This window comes from Lepisma saccharinum, chromosome 13 (assembly GCF_977018435.1).
Source record: "Lepisma saccharinum chromosome 13, izLepSacc3.1, whole genome shotgun sequence".
Lineage (NCBI taxonomy): Eukaryota > Metazoa > Arthropoda > Insecta > Zygentoma > Lepismatidae > Lepisma > Lepisma saccharinum.
The window spans coordinates 23532193-23549907 of record NC_139241.1 but is presented as its reverse complement, the minus strand read 5'-3'; the positions used below and the strand labels follow the sequence as shown (position 1 = coordinate 23549907).

The 17715-nt window shown below is 37.8% G+C and overlaps 1 protein-coding gene across 5 annotated transcripts in view; it reads right to left on the bottom strand.

Moving 5' to 3' along the window:
- Window positions 1-17715, bottom strand: part of LOC145997205 (KICSTOR subunit 2-like) — a 95119-nt gene that overhangs the window by 12986 nt on the left and 64418 nt on the right. For all 5 annotated transcript variants that reach the window (XM_083133954.1, XM_083133955.1, XM_083133953.1 and 2 more), the window contains exons 8-9: window positions 9590-9752; window positions 4419-4517 (exon numbers count right to left, since the gene is read on the bottom strand). In XM_083133954.1, coding sequence (XP_082990080.1) covers window positions 4419-4517; window positions 9590-9752 — 262 coding nt within the window. The remainder of the gene's footprint in view (window positions 1-4418; window positions 4518-9589; window positions 9753-17715) is intronic.

The window sequence follows — 17715 nt, the reverse complement described above, 5'->3', positions numbered from 1 at the left end:
ACATTTATAAAAAAACAGCAATTTTTTAATAATTTTTCATTACTTATGAAAGTTATGGTTTAAAATACAGAATGATCATAAAAATATATACAATTTTGGTGGATATAAACAAAACTGTACACATGATACCTGTTTTCTAAGTTGTTGTCTATCGATCATACTAATTTCAATCCTCAAAAATCTTCTGATTTATAATTTTCATTTCATAAACATGTTTTAGCATTTGCTTTCGGTACATTTGCAAAGGTCTTGATTGGGGCATGTAAAAATTGGTGTGGGGGGAATATGATTTTTGTGTTATTTTCCTATTTGAAAATATTACATTTTTGTGTGCTGAAGTAATTGTGACAAGCAATTAGGATTCTAAAGCAATGAACACACAGAGACTTCAGAAAAATGCTGAAACGCAAAAACAATGGTTGTTTTCACATAATCTATGTTTGTTTATTAATTTAAACCAGTGCTCAAATTAAGAGGTGGGAGAGGGGAAACAAACGAATTTCAGCTTTATACATTTTTTCATGCAGTTTTACTTATATTTACACCCTGCCCCTGTTCCTCCACCTCAACATGTTTTTCAATTTGAACACTGGTTTAAAGACCCAAAATTAACTAACAATGCACACTATTAAAATAAAAGCAATTAGAAATAACACAACTACCAGTCGTCTCCTTGACTTTTACACAACAGAATAGAAATTAAAGTAATTAGCCTTATCACACTAACTAGCCTTATATTATCATACATACATCATCTCATCAAAAATGTTATGAACTGCTATTTACAACAAATGAATAAGACTTTACCTTTAGAGAATGGCCAGTTTCACTCAACAGCAATTAACACATTATTTCTCCAAAACTAAACATGATATTTCAGTTCTGTCATTATGCATTCATTGGATAATCAAAATGCAATGTAAAGTGAATATTTATTTTTACAAAAGGTATATTTATTTTCTAATTGACACACATTTCAATGCAAGGAAATGTTTTAAAAATTCATGACTATGGGTCTTAGAGTTGAAGTTTTGTTTTATTTTGAATGGAAAGGTTAAGAATTTTCCAGCAAGTAATATGCAGACATTCCAACTTGATACAGCCACAAGAAGAGTAGGAGAATAAAAAAGTAATTTTGTGCCCCACAATAAAGCAAAGTGAATACAAAAATTTCAAAATGTAGCACTGGTATGTAAGAACAATTGCCCTACATGCAGCAAAGTTGAAAATTGTCCAATGAGTTTTCTTAAAAAATAATTAAATGTATTACAAACTAGTAAAAAAAAAAACAACCAGTTTTGTCAACTATTCCTATTCATCAGTAGGCTGCAACAGCCTGTGTAACAGGTAACAAAAGGCAAAAAAAAAAAAAAAAAAAGAAGGGGGGGACGTTGTTTGACAATACATATCTACAATCCAAAAATATTTACCTAGCATAATACTAACCTAAAGTAATTTTCAGTACCTATTCTGCTTTTTTCTTATTGTGTAATAACAATTAAATATTGTTTTGTGATGAACTATTCAATGATTATCAACACAATTTCACACAATTATAAGATCATAACATTACTACATTTTACAATTATTTTATTAATCTGATTTATTGCAGGCTGCCAAAAAGGAATTTCTGTGTAAAATTCATCTCCTTCTTCTAATTGTGTTTCTTTGAAAGGGAATACCAAAATTTTCTTTCTCACAACAGTGTGATTCTTATAATAATAAATAATAATAATAATAAAAAATACAGTGGGAACCTGCATTAATGGTCTTAACATAGTAAGATGTTAATAAATTTTCTATGATTTTACATTTTTCTGTATTTTAAGTTTTTCAGCTTGGTCCCTTGAGAAATGTTAAAATCGAGGTTCCACTATAATAATACGACACTGCCTACAGTAAGTGCATGCTATAAAACTTTCCATTCAGAGAAGTGACCATGTGCACTGAGATGCTGTCTACTGAAGTTCAATCTTACCAATGGAACCAAAAAGAAAATAATATAATGAAGTAAAAAAATGTATATGTATTGCAGATTTTCATGATATGATTGATTTATAGTAACAATAAAAAATAGGTTTAAATATGTGTTGAGAAAAACCTTCAAAATGGCATTTACCCCATTCCATGAGGGAAGATAGGAAAATCTCCATTACAATTGGAAAAAAAAATACAGTGAAACCCCGATTTTACGTTCCCGTATTATACGTCTTCCCGCTAAATATGTTCATCCAGTCAGGCCCCGGGAAAGGGGCTTGTTAAATTATAGGACATTCACCCCGATCTTACGTTTGCTCCAACTTCTGTTTCCCACATTATACGTTTTCTGAGCCCTGATGATGTCTTAAAATTTGACAGAAATCTGTTCTGTTGACCATGTGACCTTGAACCTCCAGATGTTAGACTTTTATGCGAGAGGAGGGAGCGAAGAGGCATTGTTCAGTGGGGCACAACTTGCATTTGTCCCACCTTCCTTGATGGACAGGAAGGAAAAAACGACGACACTTCTTACATTCCCGGTAAAGATATAATGGGCTGTTTCTTCTACCTCAGGATCAGACATCAAGCACACTGTTGCCAAACTGATTCTTGCTAAATGGTGCTATCCTTAGAATTTGGACAAAAACGAAAGTTCTTCTTCCCCTCTCTGAATGGAAAATTAACAACAGGACTCTGATCCCATTCGCTTCTTTGCCGCCACAGATTTACAGAATCCTTCCTAGTTGACGGGAATGAAAAAGAAATTGGCCGAGATCGAAGAATATGGGGGTAAAGACAGCCAGAGCATGGTGCTCATCACGTCATCTCCCACATTTTGCCCAGCACGAGCTCATTAATCTGCCACTGGCGTGTACGATTCAGTCTGTTTCTCTCTCTCTTTTTTTAATGCATATATCTGCGTCAGAAATGTTGCTCGCATGTCAGTAGCATTGATCCCCCCTCTCTTTCTTTCTGCAACTTGACCAGGAATGAGCACACTTCTAATAAGACTTTTGTTCAACAACTGCATTTGCACCGCTGCACCACCTGTTCGCCTTCACTTCTCCTCCCTCCCGCTATCACTGGTCGGAGTGGTGTCTGCATGCAGCGAGCAGCTGGCGCCAGTGTTTTGTCTCGTGGCTCCACAGCAATGACTCATCCATCATAAACGGAAGCAAACTGGCATTGTTTTCAATCTCCACTCAGAAGTTTGTTTTGCTTTTGAAGATTACGAAACATGAGCACAAGACACAAAGCAAGGAGTTAAAAGACAAGCTATTTTTCTTTTTTGTTTTGCCTTCTGATAAACATCTTGAACATACAGAAGAGTGCAGGAAGGAAATGCACACGATGCTAATAATAATAATATACTCAATACTTTTCTTGGGAACCATTCACATACTGAAAATAAATCGCGAAATATTAAATGTGGAGGGCGAGACAAAAAAAAAAACCTTATTTATGAGAAAACTATTGGTGGAACTGCTAAATCCAACAATAAATTGTCCATTAATATGGACGTAAATAACAATCATGCCCAGGGGAGGGTTTGATGGGGGTCATAACCCCTCTTTTGCTGAGTATTTCTAAAAAAACAACAACAACAAAACAAGAATATCAAAGGCAGGAAAAGATGCAAAATAAGGGCTGGCTATTAAAAAAAAGTATAAGTAACCCCCCACCCTTTCGAAAATCCTGGGTGCGTGACTGATAACAAACCCTCTATTGTGACGTCCAAAAATGCGTTAGGTTTGACAAAGCTTGTTTTCAGTTCACTTTATGCTGTTGGGCTGATTGGGACTGGACACATATGCAGCTCAAAGTGGGATCTGAAATATTCTACATGTCTCCAGTGTGAACTGAATCCAGGACACTTTGATTACAGTACATAAAGAGAAAAAGATACTTGACGTCCAACTATAAATGATCACACCCCTCCCCCCCCCACTAATTACCAGTTTACAGAGTAAATGAAGATCTCACACAATCAGAACCTTAAATTGAACCTAATAAGCAGCAGACAGAAGCAGTCACCTACCATCCCTACTCTCGAAAGTGGGCCACGTTAATCCGCCACTGATTTTCACAGCAGGTCTTGCTTTTTTCCTTTAGAAATGCATAACCATACTTTTTTACCGTTGTTAAGTTATTTTTGACACAATATACCCTCTGAAAGTTAATTCTTACTGACACTTGAGTTTCACACCTTCATTATGCTTTCCCACTTTTCCCTGAGAAATGTAAATTTGGGGTTCCACTGTACACATTCATTTAAAATACAATAACATATACCTTCGCTGTTTCTTTACCTCCAATGACATGGAATGTTTTACATTCAGATATAGTAATTGTGGTACTAGTTCATACAGAAGTAGTGTCATTTTTTTATTAATTAAACTACAACACCTTGTGCCTCATAAATATATATTCACACTTACCCGTGGAGTGAAATAGTACACAACTCGATCCATGGCTAATAGTTCCGAAGCCTTCTCAGTCATTATTTTCACCACAGTTGGAAGATAGTTCAGGGGTTTCTGAAAATTATGAATTCATGTCATAAATATACGTCATGCAGGGATGGACCGATACTACAGGGTGAGTCGGAAATATGGCTACATGTTTGAAGTAAATGTAGTGTGTTACTGTACAATGTACTTAGTTCATTCAAATGAAAAGGTCCATTTTATTTTTTCTGAAAAAGCGTTTTATACGAGACAGTAATTTCATGTGTTTTGTATACCCACAGGTATATGTGACATCTTAGTAATGAGGCATCAGCGCATGGGCAAGTGTGTCCAGGTAGAACGTGTCCGTTATCTAATCACCTTCACTTTCTTCCCCCCAGGTGGAATGCTGTGCTGAACAATGGAGCTGCCATTAAGGGACGTGTCCAAGGAAGAACAGCGGGGTGTCATTCGGTTTCTTCATGCCGAAGAAGTACATCCAGCGGACATTCATAGAAGAATGAAAGTTATGTATGAAAAATGTGTATTGGACAAAACAGTGAGAAAATGGTGTAGGCGTTTTCGTGGTGGACGAAACACATTGAAGGACGATGTTCGGCTGGGACAGTTGAAAAATCGCATTCCTGATTGGACAGTGGCTGCTATTGACAACCTTATTCAAGAAGAAAGACGAATATCCCTGGCAGCCATTAGCGAACAAGTGAACGTGTCATTGGGTAGTGTGCATGACATTGTGAGGCACAGACTGGGTTACAGGAAAGTGTGCGCACAATGGGTGCCAAACTGTTTGTCAGAGGAACAAAAAATGTGTAGAATGGGAATGTCATTGGCTCATTCGATGCGATACAGGAATGAAGGTGAGGACTTTATCAGCAAAATCATTGCTGGAGATGAATCCATCTGCCCGTATTACCAGCCAGAATGAAAGAGGGACAGCATGGAATGGAAGAATACAGGATCACCAAAACAAAAGAAAAGCAAGTCACTACCTAAAGTCGGCAAACTTATGATGACAGTATTTTTCGATGACCAAGGGCCACTGCTAGTGGAGTTCCTTCCGGAGGGACACACAATTAACGCAAACACGTACTGTGAAACACTGCATCGTCTACGGACATCAATCAAGAATAAGCTTCAAGGAAAACTCAGCAAAGGCATCATTTTACTCCAGGACAATGCTCGTCCCCATACAGCCAGACAGACACAGGATATGTTGCAATCATTCCATTGGGAAGTGCTAGACCACCCTGCCTACAGTCCTGACTTGAGTCCATGTGATTATCACATTTTTGGACCTATGTAGAAACACCTCAGAGGACGACGCTTTGCCTCGAGTCCTGAGCTGCAGGAAGCTGTCAGGGAATGGTTTCATTCCCAGCACAAGGACTTCTTCTACCAAGGAATTCATAACCTTGTTTCAAAGTGGAACCAGTGTCTTACCTCATACGGTGAATGTGTGTAGCCAACTACTGTAATAAAGTTTCTGCAAGGAAATGGACCTTTTCATTTGAATGCACCTAATAGAATGAAATGGTGGATGGTACATTAAACTTGAAACTTCATTTTTTTTTCATTTCAGATAAGTGTCACATGCCCGAGTTTACATCATTAACCAAGATTCAGCAGCAAGTTACAGTTGCAGCACGAGCACTTCCATACCACGTGAGAGCCGCGTGCACAGCAATGAACTTAAACTAAACAAGCATTTGATGTAAGCAGTCATTTTATCCACTTTCCCACAGTCCAGTCAACGGCAACAATGTTACGTTAAAATCATGTCTCGCCAGTCTCACAGCTCTCGAAAGCTTGGAATCCTTTCTACAACTCAGGTGGTCAATAGCTCCAGAGAATTCTTTATCGAGTAGAAGAAGAAAGTAAAAAAAAATAATGAAATTTTGAATTCGGCTCACCATCACTTACGCAACAGCACAATGTGAGCATTAAACGATATTTGCATGTTACCTAATATGATAATCTAATTGCAAAAATTATGTGATAATATAGATGGATGGACACTCTCAAAGAACATGCATACCCAGGCAGATTGGAATCTGGGATTCTTGGCATCACCGCACGATGTGCTGATGTGCGGCACTGTTGTTGAGAAAATTATGCACTTGTTGATACTTTCAGAGAAAATGTTTTCCAAAATAAAGCAACAAGCTCACAAGCTCAAAAAAAAGAATAAGAGTGCAACTGTACACTTCTTTGTTGACACATGGTCACAAATAGCACTGGTACTCAACCACCCTACCTTCCACCTGCTTCTGTCCTTTAGTTACTTCATTCTCTGTCTTTCTACATCTGATGACTGTGCTTTGATGACTTGTCTATAGTAATGGCAGGTATATGACTCCCTTCCCCCTCTCACCACCTTGCTCTCCCCAACTGCCATTTCATTAGTACTCTTGCGAGAAATGGAAAGATCAACCATTTGTCAGCAAATAGTAGAGGAAAACTAGAAACAGAACTGAACAACAAAAATGAATGACCTGAACATCCGTGAAAAAAATTAAGAGGGACATTCGGAAAGTAACTTCCGTTTAGGTATAAAAGAAACACCAGGACATTTTGAGAGTTTTTATTATATACAACTGAAAGAGACAACTCTAAGCTATTTTTCTACGTAAGCACCACTTCTGTTGAGACACTTACAGTCCCATGCAAATTAATCGGAACACAGCAATTACATCTAAAAATTTACATTTATTGTCTTACAACATAGAATACTTCAACTTTTTCAAACACATTTGTACATATTATCATTTTTCACATAAGGTACAAACAGATAATCATTTCTAATAGTAGTTAATATGTCCTCCTTTTTGTTTTATAACTTCCATTACACATGGAACCAAACACGAACAAGAGACTCAATCACTGCTTACTTTGTGGAAGAGTTCAGTTTTGATATTCGTCGTTTGCAAATAGCTTACAAATTCTTGATTGGATTTAGATCTGGAGAGTTCCCTGGCCACTTTAACACTCTTTATTGTTCTCACTCATAAAATTCTGTACTTTTTTGTCAGTGTGACAAGAAGCCAAATCTTGCTGGAAAATGCAGTCACCATTTGGAAACTTCTCCTGGAGCACTGGAATAATTTTCCTTCTCAGAACATGTATGTATTTGTCAGCATTCATCATACCATCAATTGGCACTAATGATCCTCGTCCTTCATGGGTGAAGAATCCCCAAAACATCTTCTTGTCAGGGTGTTTTATGGTCTGCTGCAGATGTACTGATGTTACAGATTCATTACTCGACCGACGCACGTATTGAACCCTCTGTCCCTGGACCTCAAAATGTGTTTCATCTGAGAACACAACTTTCTTCCTGTCGTCTTCCGTCCAATTTTGATGAGCACGGGCCCATGAGAGATGTTTCTTGCGCATTGCAGCCGAAAGAAATGGTTTTTTCACTGGTTTCCTGGCTTTCCGTCCAGCTCCAAGAAGAAGTCTACGTCGTACATTGGAAACGTCCAAATGCACTCCTTTGTCCCTCAATTCCCGTGTCAATTCCACTGCAGTTAGAGCCGGGTTTTGTTTACTTTTCCTGAGAAGAAATCGGTCATCATATGGTGATGTCTTCTTCTTCTTCCCACATTGCCCCTTTTTATTAGGTGAAATGGAACCAGTTTGTCTGTACTGCTTGATAATTCGATTTAAGGTAGTTACACCAACAGAGAATTTTGCAGCTATCTCCCTTTGTGTCATAGACGTATTTTGTGATAAAGTCACAATCGCAGAATGTTTCCTAGGTGTTGTATCCATTGGCAGAATCTCACTGACACCTCCGCCACAATTAGCCTACTGATTATATGGAACAAAATTCACTTACGAACGCATAGATATGTACACAAACGCAAAGGATCAATGCACGAGATGCCTGACCACGTTAATGCACAGAAAACTCAGGAGATAAAAATAGTCACCGTGTGTACATTGCTGCCACCTACTGGGCAAGTTCTGACAATTCAGACAAAAAAGGAGCTTGTTCCGATTAATTCGCACGGGACTGTATCATATCGGCAAACAAGGTTTACAATACACAGGTCAAAGAAATCTGCTGCCTGTGCATTCAGCCATGCAGTAACACTGTCCTCGAGCTTATTGTTGAAGAGCTGTACCCATAGCCACTTCTTCATTTGTGGAAAGACGTGATAATCGCTAGGGGCCAAATCTGGTATGTAAGGAGGGTGGTCAAACAATTCCCACTGAAAATGTTGGAGAAGGTCCTTGGTTTGAGCAGCAGTATGCGGGTGAGCACGAGAACAATGCCAGAACTTAACATGCCACGTCGCCTGTTTTGAATTGCTTGTCACAATTTCTTCAAGGTTTCACAATACACTTGGGCTTTGATTGTTGTGCCTCGTTCCAGGAACTCCACCAACAGTATCCCTTTTTGGTCCGAAAACACAGTTGCCATGAGTTTTTTTGTGGCTGAATGCATAGGCAGTAGATTTCTTTGACATGGGTATTGTAAACCTCGTTCGTTGATATAAGTGTCTCAACAGAAACAGTGCTTATGTAGAAAAATAGCTTAGAGTTGTCTCTTTCAGTTGTATATAATGAAAACTCTCACAATGTCCTGGTGTTTCTTTTATACCCAAACAGAAGTTACTTTCCGAATGACCCTCGTACAAACAGTATAGATTTTACATAAGAAAGCTGCTCCCCACCCCCCACCACCTTTTCCAAATACAAACAGAATCAAATTACAGTTCACTAATTCTAAGGCCATATTTCAGAGCTCATGTACCAATCAAAACATGTGTCTCTGGACATTATCTCAGTAACAGGATGTTCCAAAAGTCACTTAGTACGAAACAACACTGCTTGGTCCAAAAATGGATCAGCCCTGTGTTATTGAAAATACCATTTTTGGACCAGCTTGGCATTTAAGGGTTAAAGTAAAACTCTGGTAGAATGATATGCTATGGTTCCAATGGGAGATTACACTTGAAATAAATAAATATGTAAATATTTTGAACAACTTTAAATTTCTAGTTACAGTGTTCAAGCAAGAATCAGTAAGAATATCTGAATCAGTATCACTATCAGTTCAAAGTGGAATTGGGTCATGACCCTAATATAAATTGTAACACTAATTATAACTTTGAATTATAGTTTAATGTACTTACAATAGGATATGAAACCACTATAGGGTAACAGTCTAAGTCATGAGGTGATTCTATGGTGTTCTCTGGATGGAAATATCCTGGGCCTTTGTAGTCCTCCAATCCATTTGCATCAAAAACTAGCATAACAGCTGTGGCATCAGCCCTCCTTTGGAATGACTGGATTCTATAACAGCAAAAAGAAAAAAATATCAGAATCTACAAGTGTTTCCATAATTTATAGCTATTGTCGATATTAACTATTTTATACAAACAATGTTAGAGATGGAGCAGATGGCAACAGGTAGTTAGTCGTGTTGAAATCGGCTCCGAATAAAAACACTTTCTGTGCTGGATATTGGATTTGCTGGGCTTTGGTTGCAAAGTTATAAGTGAAGTGAACTTGTACACAACTGTGAGAGCACTGTGTACTCATTCTAAAACAAGTGTTTAAAAAAAAAAGCGGAAGTTTCTGTTCGGGGAGATCCTCGCTGTGCTACTCCTGCCTCAGGCATACCAACTGAAGATGTCACATGCTCCAGCGAAAGAACTCAACAATCGTCTCGAAACTTTTGAGAAAGAAGTGAGAAGTGAACTGTCATCTTTCAAGGATGCACTGGAAAGTGAAATAAGAGGTAACATCGCCAGTGCTCCACCTAACTCTGAAACTATACAGAAGCTGCAAATGGAACTTACTAAGCTGAAGGCCAGAATGGAGGAGAAGTTCAAGCAACAACGGAAAGAGTTCCTCTCCCTGCTGGATAAAATGGAGGCACAAGAAGAGAAGCTAGACGACATGGAACAGTACTCGCGTAGGGAGTGTCTACTTATCCATGGCGTCCAAGAAACAATAAAGGAAAACGTGGAGGAGAAAGTTCTGGATGTGTTAAACAAGACTCTAAAGCTTAACGTGCAAAGCGAGGAAATTGCCTGCTGTCATCAGCTGGAAAAACCAAACTGCTCCGTGGCCGATGCCTTACAAGGAGGAAAACTCTGCATAATTGTAAAACTCTCTCTTGGTCTTCCAAGAGGATGCTAAGGTATATGGGTGCCCCTATTTCATCATGGAGTCCATCATGACCACTCGCCAAGAGATCCTGCGAGTGACTAAGGAGAGATTTGGCCGGCACTCCTGCTACACCGAGGATGGGCGGATCATTGTACACACGGAGAATGGCAGGAAACACACCATCACCCACAGGAGGGAACTGGACCAGCTATTGTCATAGAAATCCCCCCCCCCCCAACAAGAAGTGACCTAATATTTTTTGGTTTGATTTGGTGTTTTAATTCCTCCTTATTCACAGTAAGGCTAATTGGGACTGGACCTACAGTTTAAAGTGGGATTTGAACCACTATGTGCTTCCTCCGGGTATTGAACCCGGGACCCCTTGATTACAAGGCAACGACGCTACCACTGCACCATCGGGGAGGCCCTTGACCCAAGATTAAACACACGAGCACTAAATTCACCCGAACTAAATATATATTTAATCCGTGGCCATATAAGAACACATATATATGTATATTCATATTATATTATATTATTCTTCATTATTATTATTCTCAAAGTAATTTAAATTTGATTTTGAATTACATGAACAAACAGTTTGGTGTATGTTCTGTATACAGACCACCTAATGTTACATACACAAAACTTACATTGCTCGAAGAGTTAATATCTGAAATATATCCACTCGTGGATAATCTCTTTATGCTAGGAGATTTAAACTGTTAAATAGTTACAAAACCAACTCGGATCACAGAAAAAAATAAAACACTACTTGACATAATAGCCATTGACAACATCGAATTACTGCTCAAAACTGACATCACTGTTCCGATTGGGAAATCAGATCACTGCTTTACGTACGCTGATTTCCTGTTACAGAAACCGGCACCTCCCATTAGCTATATATACTGTAGGAACTTTAGTACTTTCAACAAAGACATGTTCGCAAAAGACATAACTGATGTTGATTGGTTGGAGTTACATTCGTTCCATGATGTTAATGATAAAGCAGAGTTTTTAACCTCAAATATACAAAATGTGTTTGACACACATGCACTTCTAAAAATGATAAATCAAAGTAAGAAAAACACACCGTGGAGCACCAGTAATGTCAAATTGCTGATGCGAATCAGAGATAAGAAAGTTTAAACGTTCGAACAATCCAAGCAACTGGCGGCATTATAAAGAACTCCGAAACTTTACCACATCCGTCATAAGGCAAGAAAAGAAAATTTGGTGGAAAAAATTTAAACTGAAAAGATACATGGGATGAGTTGAAACAACTGGGTATTGTTAACAATAAAATGTCTCACAATAATACATCCTCAGTCATTAGTATTAAAGATTTAGTTGCCGTTAATGTTCATTTTGGTAAAATTTGTAACAAATCTGAAATTCCTCTTCCACTCAAAACTCAGCAAATAAAGTATTTCGAAAACAAAACCTGTTCCGCAGGGAAGCAATATTTTAACTTCACTGAAATAATTGAAGAAGATGTATACAAAACTATTTATAGCATACGCTCAAATAGCTCCGGAGCAGATGGTATCAGCACTACAATGCTCAAAATTGCTTTGCCTTATGTATTATCTCTGCTAACGTATGTCATTGATTTCTCTCTTTCCAGTGGTGTCTTTCCTGAAATGTGGAAAGAAGCACAAATTCTACCACTTCAGGAAAAACAGCTACCTCTTACAATGACATTAGGCCTATCAGTCTTTTGCCTGTGCTATCTAAAGTTCTCGAAAAAATAGTGCACTCACAAACGTTGAAATATATTAACACAAATAATTTACTGCCCCACTGCAATCTGGATTCCTTGAGAAACACAGCACAGCCACTGCACTTGTTCAAGTAGCGGATGATATTCTCTATGCCACCGATAAACAGCAAGTCAATATTTTAGTACTTCTGGATCTCAGTAAGGCTTTTGACACTGTGCAACATGATTTATTCTTAGCTAAACTTAAATATTCCAAGTTTTCTGCTTCAACATTAAACTGGTTTCGATCGTATTTGTTTAACAGGCGTCAAAGGGTCATATTGCATAAATCACTTTCTCACGTATCTCAGCCTATAATGCTAAAAGCAGGTGTGCCACAGGGATCGATACTAGGACCCCTCCTGTTTACCCTTTACACTGCAGATTTGCAGCAAGCCAAAAAATTCTTCACTCCACATTTTTACGCAGATGATACCCATTTATACTTTTCAGGTCACCATGCTTCATTGGAAAATAACCTGCAGTCACTGAACTCTGACTTGAACATTGTCAATAACTGGTGTGAATCTAATGGTCTTAAAATCAATTTGGAAAAATCCACTTTCATGATCATTGGATCTAATTATTCAAGGTCGTTAATGAAAAACATTAACATGGATCTCAAAATAAACAATTTGTCTATTGTCAGGAGTAACACTGCCAAAAAATCTTGGTCTGGTCTTTGACGAAACAATGGACTGGTCAGAACATGTTAAGACACAATGTATGAAAGCTTACGGAACACTCAAAAGTCTAAATCGTTTCCGTGACTTCCTCCCTGTTGAATGCAAACTAAGACTCATCCAAGCATTAATATACCCATTCTTTGACTATTGTGATAATGTTTATGGCCCTCAACTCTTGCAAAAGCTCAGTGTAAAAATACAAATGGTGCACATTTTCAGACACATTTTTCAACTAAAAACATCCCATCATATTCTTTCGATTTTAAATAACAATCAGGTTCTTACTATGGCAAACAGAAGGAAAATGCACTATCTCTGTTTCGTCCATGATATATTAGCAGAAGGTAAACTGCAGTATCTGTTCGAAAAAAATGCATTCTCGTAGGGATATCCATGAATATGCTACCCGCAAGCGGAACAATTTCAATTTACCCCATCATTCTACCATGGCCTACAAATCATCTTTCTCCTTTTCGGCCCCCAAAGCATGGAATGCATTGCCTGCAAACATCGCATGCATAAAGAAACCCGTAAATTTCAGAGGTTAAGTAAAAGATATACTGCTAATGGAACAATGCCAGAGTCGCGGCACATATTGAAGGTATTAAGCCACTACATGAAATTGTATTTTTATTATTATGTATTACTTTTGTCTTCTATTATTACTTACTATTTTGTCTTTTGTATTTGAAGTTAATCACTTTGTGCATTCATTTAATTTTGTGTATCTCTTACAAGTATATATGTATTATTTTACTTGTAGCTCACTGCTCCACATGCAGTTTATTATGTATGTAACATTACATTGACAAGGGTTAGGTGTCAGAGCAGCCTATAGGCTCAACGTCACCCACTTAATAAAGAAATTTATTATTATTATTATTAACAACCAATATAGATGTATTGGTAAAATAAGTGATAATATTTTTTTCTGATCTTTCTGATCTGATATTTCTATTAACAGCCTGTAAATTACTCCAAATTTCTGCCAGTTGATTATTATTTTTGTAAACATAAGGTATGATATACAGTCAAATCATGATTTTACATTTTTTAGGAGACCAAGTTGAAAAAAACTTGAAATGCAGGGAAATGTGAGTTTATCTTTGCATTAAGGGGCATCCTAAACTTGAAGAATGTTATGTTCCAGGCTGCATTCCTTGACATATTTTCTGGGTCATGGAAGAGAAAGGAAAGCTTTTTCTCATAATGAATTTGTAAGAAATTACAAATGGTTTGCAGTGTGTACTCATAAGAGAGAGGGTCCCGGGTTCAATACCCAGTGAAGGCACAAGTGGTTCGAATCCCACTTTAAACTGTAGGTCCAGTCCCGATTAGCCTTACTGTGCATAAAGTGGACTTAAAACACCAAATCAATCAATCAATCATATGACAGCATGTGGCGATGAAAAACACAAGTCCACTGGATAAAAAACAAAGTTTACATACACTAACACAAAAGTACAGACAAATTTTCCATTTTAACCACTTCATTCATTTAAAAAAATAACTGCACAATCATCTCCTCCTTTCACCAGCTTTTTTCTTCAGTCCCAATTTCACTTTTGACTCTTCTCTTCATGCCAGGACCAAATTTTGAACGTGTTCCTAATAATTGTTTTCTCTACGAAGAAAAATCGTAGCTTGAACCTGAAACCATGGCACCAGGTAAGTCTGTATCTGCACATGGGCATTCGCTGAATGTCAACAGGGACAATGTTGCCCGGTATGAATTTTTGGTTAAGATGAACAAAGAACTTGAACATCCAGGCACAAGGACATCTTACTTCTGAATATCTCTTTCTCACTGGAAAACAAGAATTTAAATACCTTGAGCTGCACATTCAAATTTCATTTCACTACCCACACTGCAATTGGATGCATCTACTCTCTTGCATTCCCTTAACACGAGCAATCATCCAGAAATCCCTCGGAACAAAGTATCATGGGATGCAGGCAATTTTATTTTAATGTGTGTACATTTTGAGTGATTTCTAGAATTCAATTTAAATTTTCCCTTCCTTGCCACCAAGAAACAGTAATCATAATGCATCACCAGGGAAAGCAAAAACTTCAATGTTTTGACTCATTATACACCAAAGGGGTTTCGTTTCTACACTTGCATTCAAACTTTCCATTCCCAAATAAGCAACACATTCTGGAGAAGCAACATGCATAGCTCATCATACAACTACTGTCCAATAAGATGGGCAATGGGCACGGCCCATTGTTCTCTGTTCACTTATATTGTGAATGAACAATGGGCTATAATTGCACTTGGAGACGTGTGTTGTAACCACCTCTTTCAATTTTCAACCGCTAGCTATCATGTTTTCTTCATTGCTGAATTTTACTTGTAGTAGTTGAGTAATTGATTTGGTTTATTTTACTTTGCATTTCTGCCACTTTTGGCTAATAGCAAAGATGAGGATGAATGATGATATGGCAAAATTGATGGAAGGACACTCACAAAGAACACCCATGCCAAACCAGGATTCGAACATGGGACACTTGTCTTTGAGGCACACTGTGCTACCAGCTCCATTTACTTGTGTCAAATTATGTGGTGCTTTTTCTTACACTCAAGACAATATCATTGACAAATTTTGTATGCACATTGTGGAAATTCCTTACGAGGATTCCACTTCGGATTTTCCAGTTATGATAAGTTGAATCCCAAAAATAAGTTTTTAGGTTAATTTTCAATAATTATTTCTATACTATTTACTGAAAATATTTTTTCCATAACTTCTATTACAATGTATAATTTTAATTTATTTTTTTAAAAAATGTTGCAGAAAAAATCATGAATATGAGATGTATATAAAATGTAACATATCATACATATATCTGTAGAAAGAGGATGTCTAGTAAATTTAAAAAAAAATGCACATAATAACACATGTAGCAAAATTTTTCTATGATTTTCTGGTAGAAAAAAAATGTACAAAAACGTTTCAGGGTGGGGAAAGAAATAGTATTTTTTTAGTAGAAGCACATGGTGCGTTTGACATGTGTAATATATTGCACAGAGAAACTTCGCAAACTGTTTTGACTAATATAGGTCAGTAGTAATTATGAAACATCAGCAATGATATCTGTAGGGATATAAAGTAAGGATATTTGATAAATGGATTTGATGATGTTCTTTTGACCATGTTGCTACTTTAACGCGATGTGCATGTTAGTGAAGCAAGTAAGTGCCGTTATGCCATAAAGCTTGGCCTCATTGAGAAATATGCATAGACATAAGAGGAGGTGCTTAATTACAATTAGTAACATCTTAATTAATTGTACCTATTGATTATTTGTGGCATGTTCTCGTTATGCACATATTCAGAGATAACCTTCATGCAACTTCACGCGTAAATTGAAATTATGTATGCGTAATTTTGGCGATATAATTGACATCATAAATGTGACAGAGCTCTCGTAAATTTTTGTACTAGTCATACCTCTTTCCGTTAGAGTGGCTAACTGTGAAGTTACTTTTTCTGAAACTGCAAATAAGTACGTAAAATGCAATAAATTGTAGAAATGGCGTGGCTTCAAGACCACGTGAAAGTGTTGCATCAATAAATGCCATTGTACCAAAGATATTCATCTTATTGCCCAGGCGGAAACTGTTGTATGTACGTATGCATTTTCAATGATGATGATGGTTTTGATGATAATGAAATGGGTGAAGAGTAAAAAAGGTAAAGTTCTCCCCTGTGCTTAGCACCATGCCATGAAGGCATATAGGGGGTGTGGGGGTAACGCCCCACACTTTCTTGATCCAGTCATGAGTGGGGGTGATGTGATCAGCATCAAGCCCCTGACCGCCTTTACCCCCCAGGGTTTCCCCCAGGTACCCATGTTATTCGACGCTGGGTGGGCGCCACGGTCGCTTCCAACGTTAGAAAAGTTCCCGGATTTGAACCGGCCGGGGATCGAACCCGGGACCTTGAGCATGGTATTCAGACACGTTACCGACTGAGCCACCGCGGGTGAAGAAACAAACGAAAAAAATATCCATGCCTTTCCAGGGATTCGAACCCAGGACCCCTGGCGTCGTAACTCGCTACGCTCACCAATCCCGCACGGAGGTCTGCCATTTCTATTTACAATTTGTAAATGCATCGATTAATCACTAATCACATACATTTCTCAGTGAAAATACAATGCTTACATCAGATATATGGTGATAGTTACCAGGTTTCCATTAATCACCTCAGTTTCAAACTCAACCGAGCAACAACAGGGTAGAGGCAACGCATTTTCGGAACATCTCTGAGTTCTGTCGCTTCGCTAGTCAGCGAGCCTAAAATGGTCTTCTTCCTTCTGACGGCGTAGCAGGTTGCGCAGAACGACATGCTCAGAAATCATTCGTGAAAGTGATACCGAGGTGCGAGGATCTGGTGCTAGACTTGAGCGTGCTGCTGAGTGTATGGAAGTGCGATTTCGTAGTGTGTTCCTCACATAAAATATGCCTCCTGTTCATTCCAAAGTTTATCGTAGAACGCTTAGGGGACAAACGCGTGAAGTTGTGGCAAACGTCTTGCAATTCATGCATTGATTTAATACCAGCTGAGTTAATTAAATATGGTGGAAATTCATTAATTTGTCAAATTCATAAATTAATTTGTTTAATATGGAATAAAGAAGAAATCCCTCAACAGTGGAAAGAATCCATAATTGTTCCTGTGTT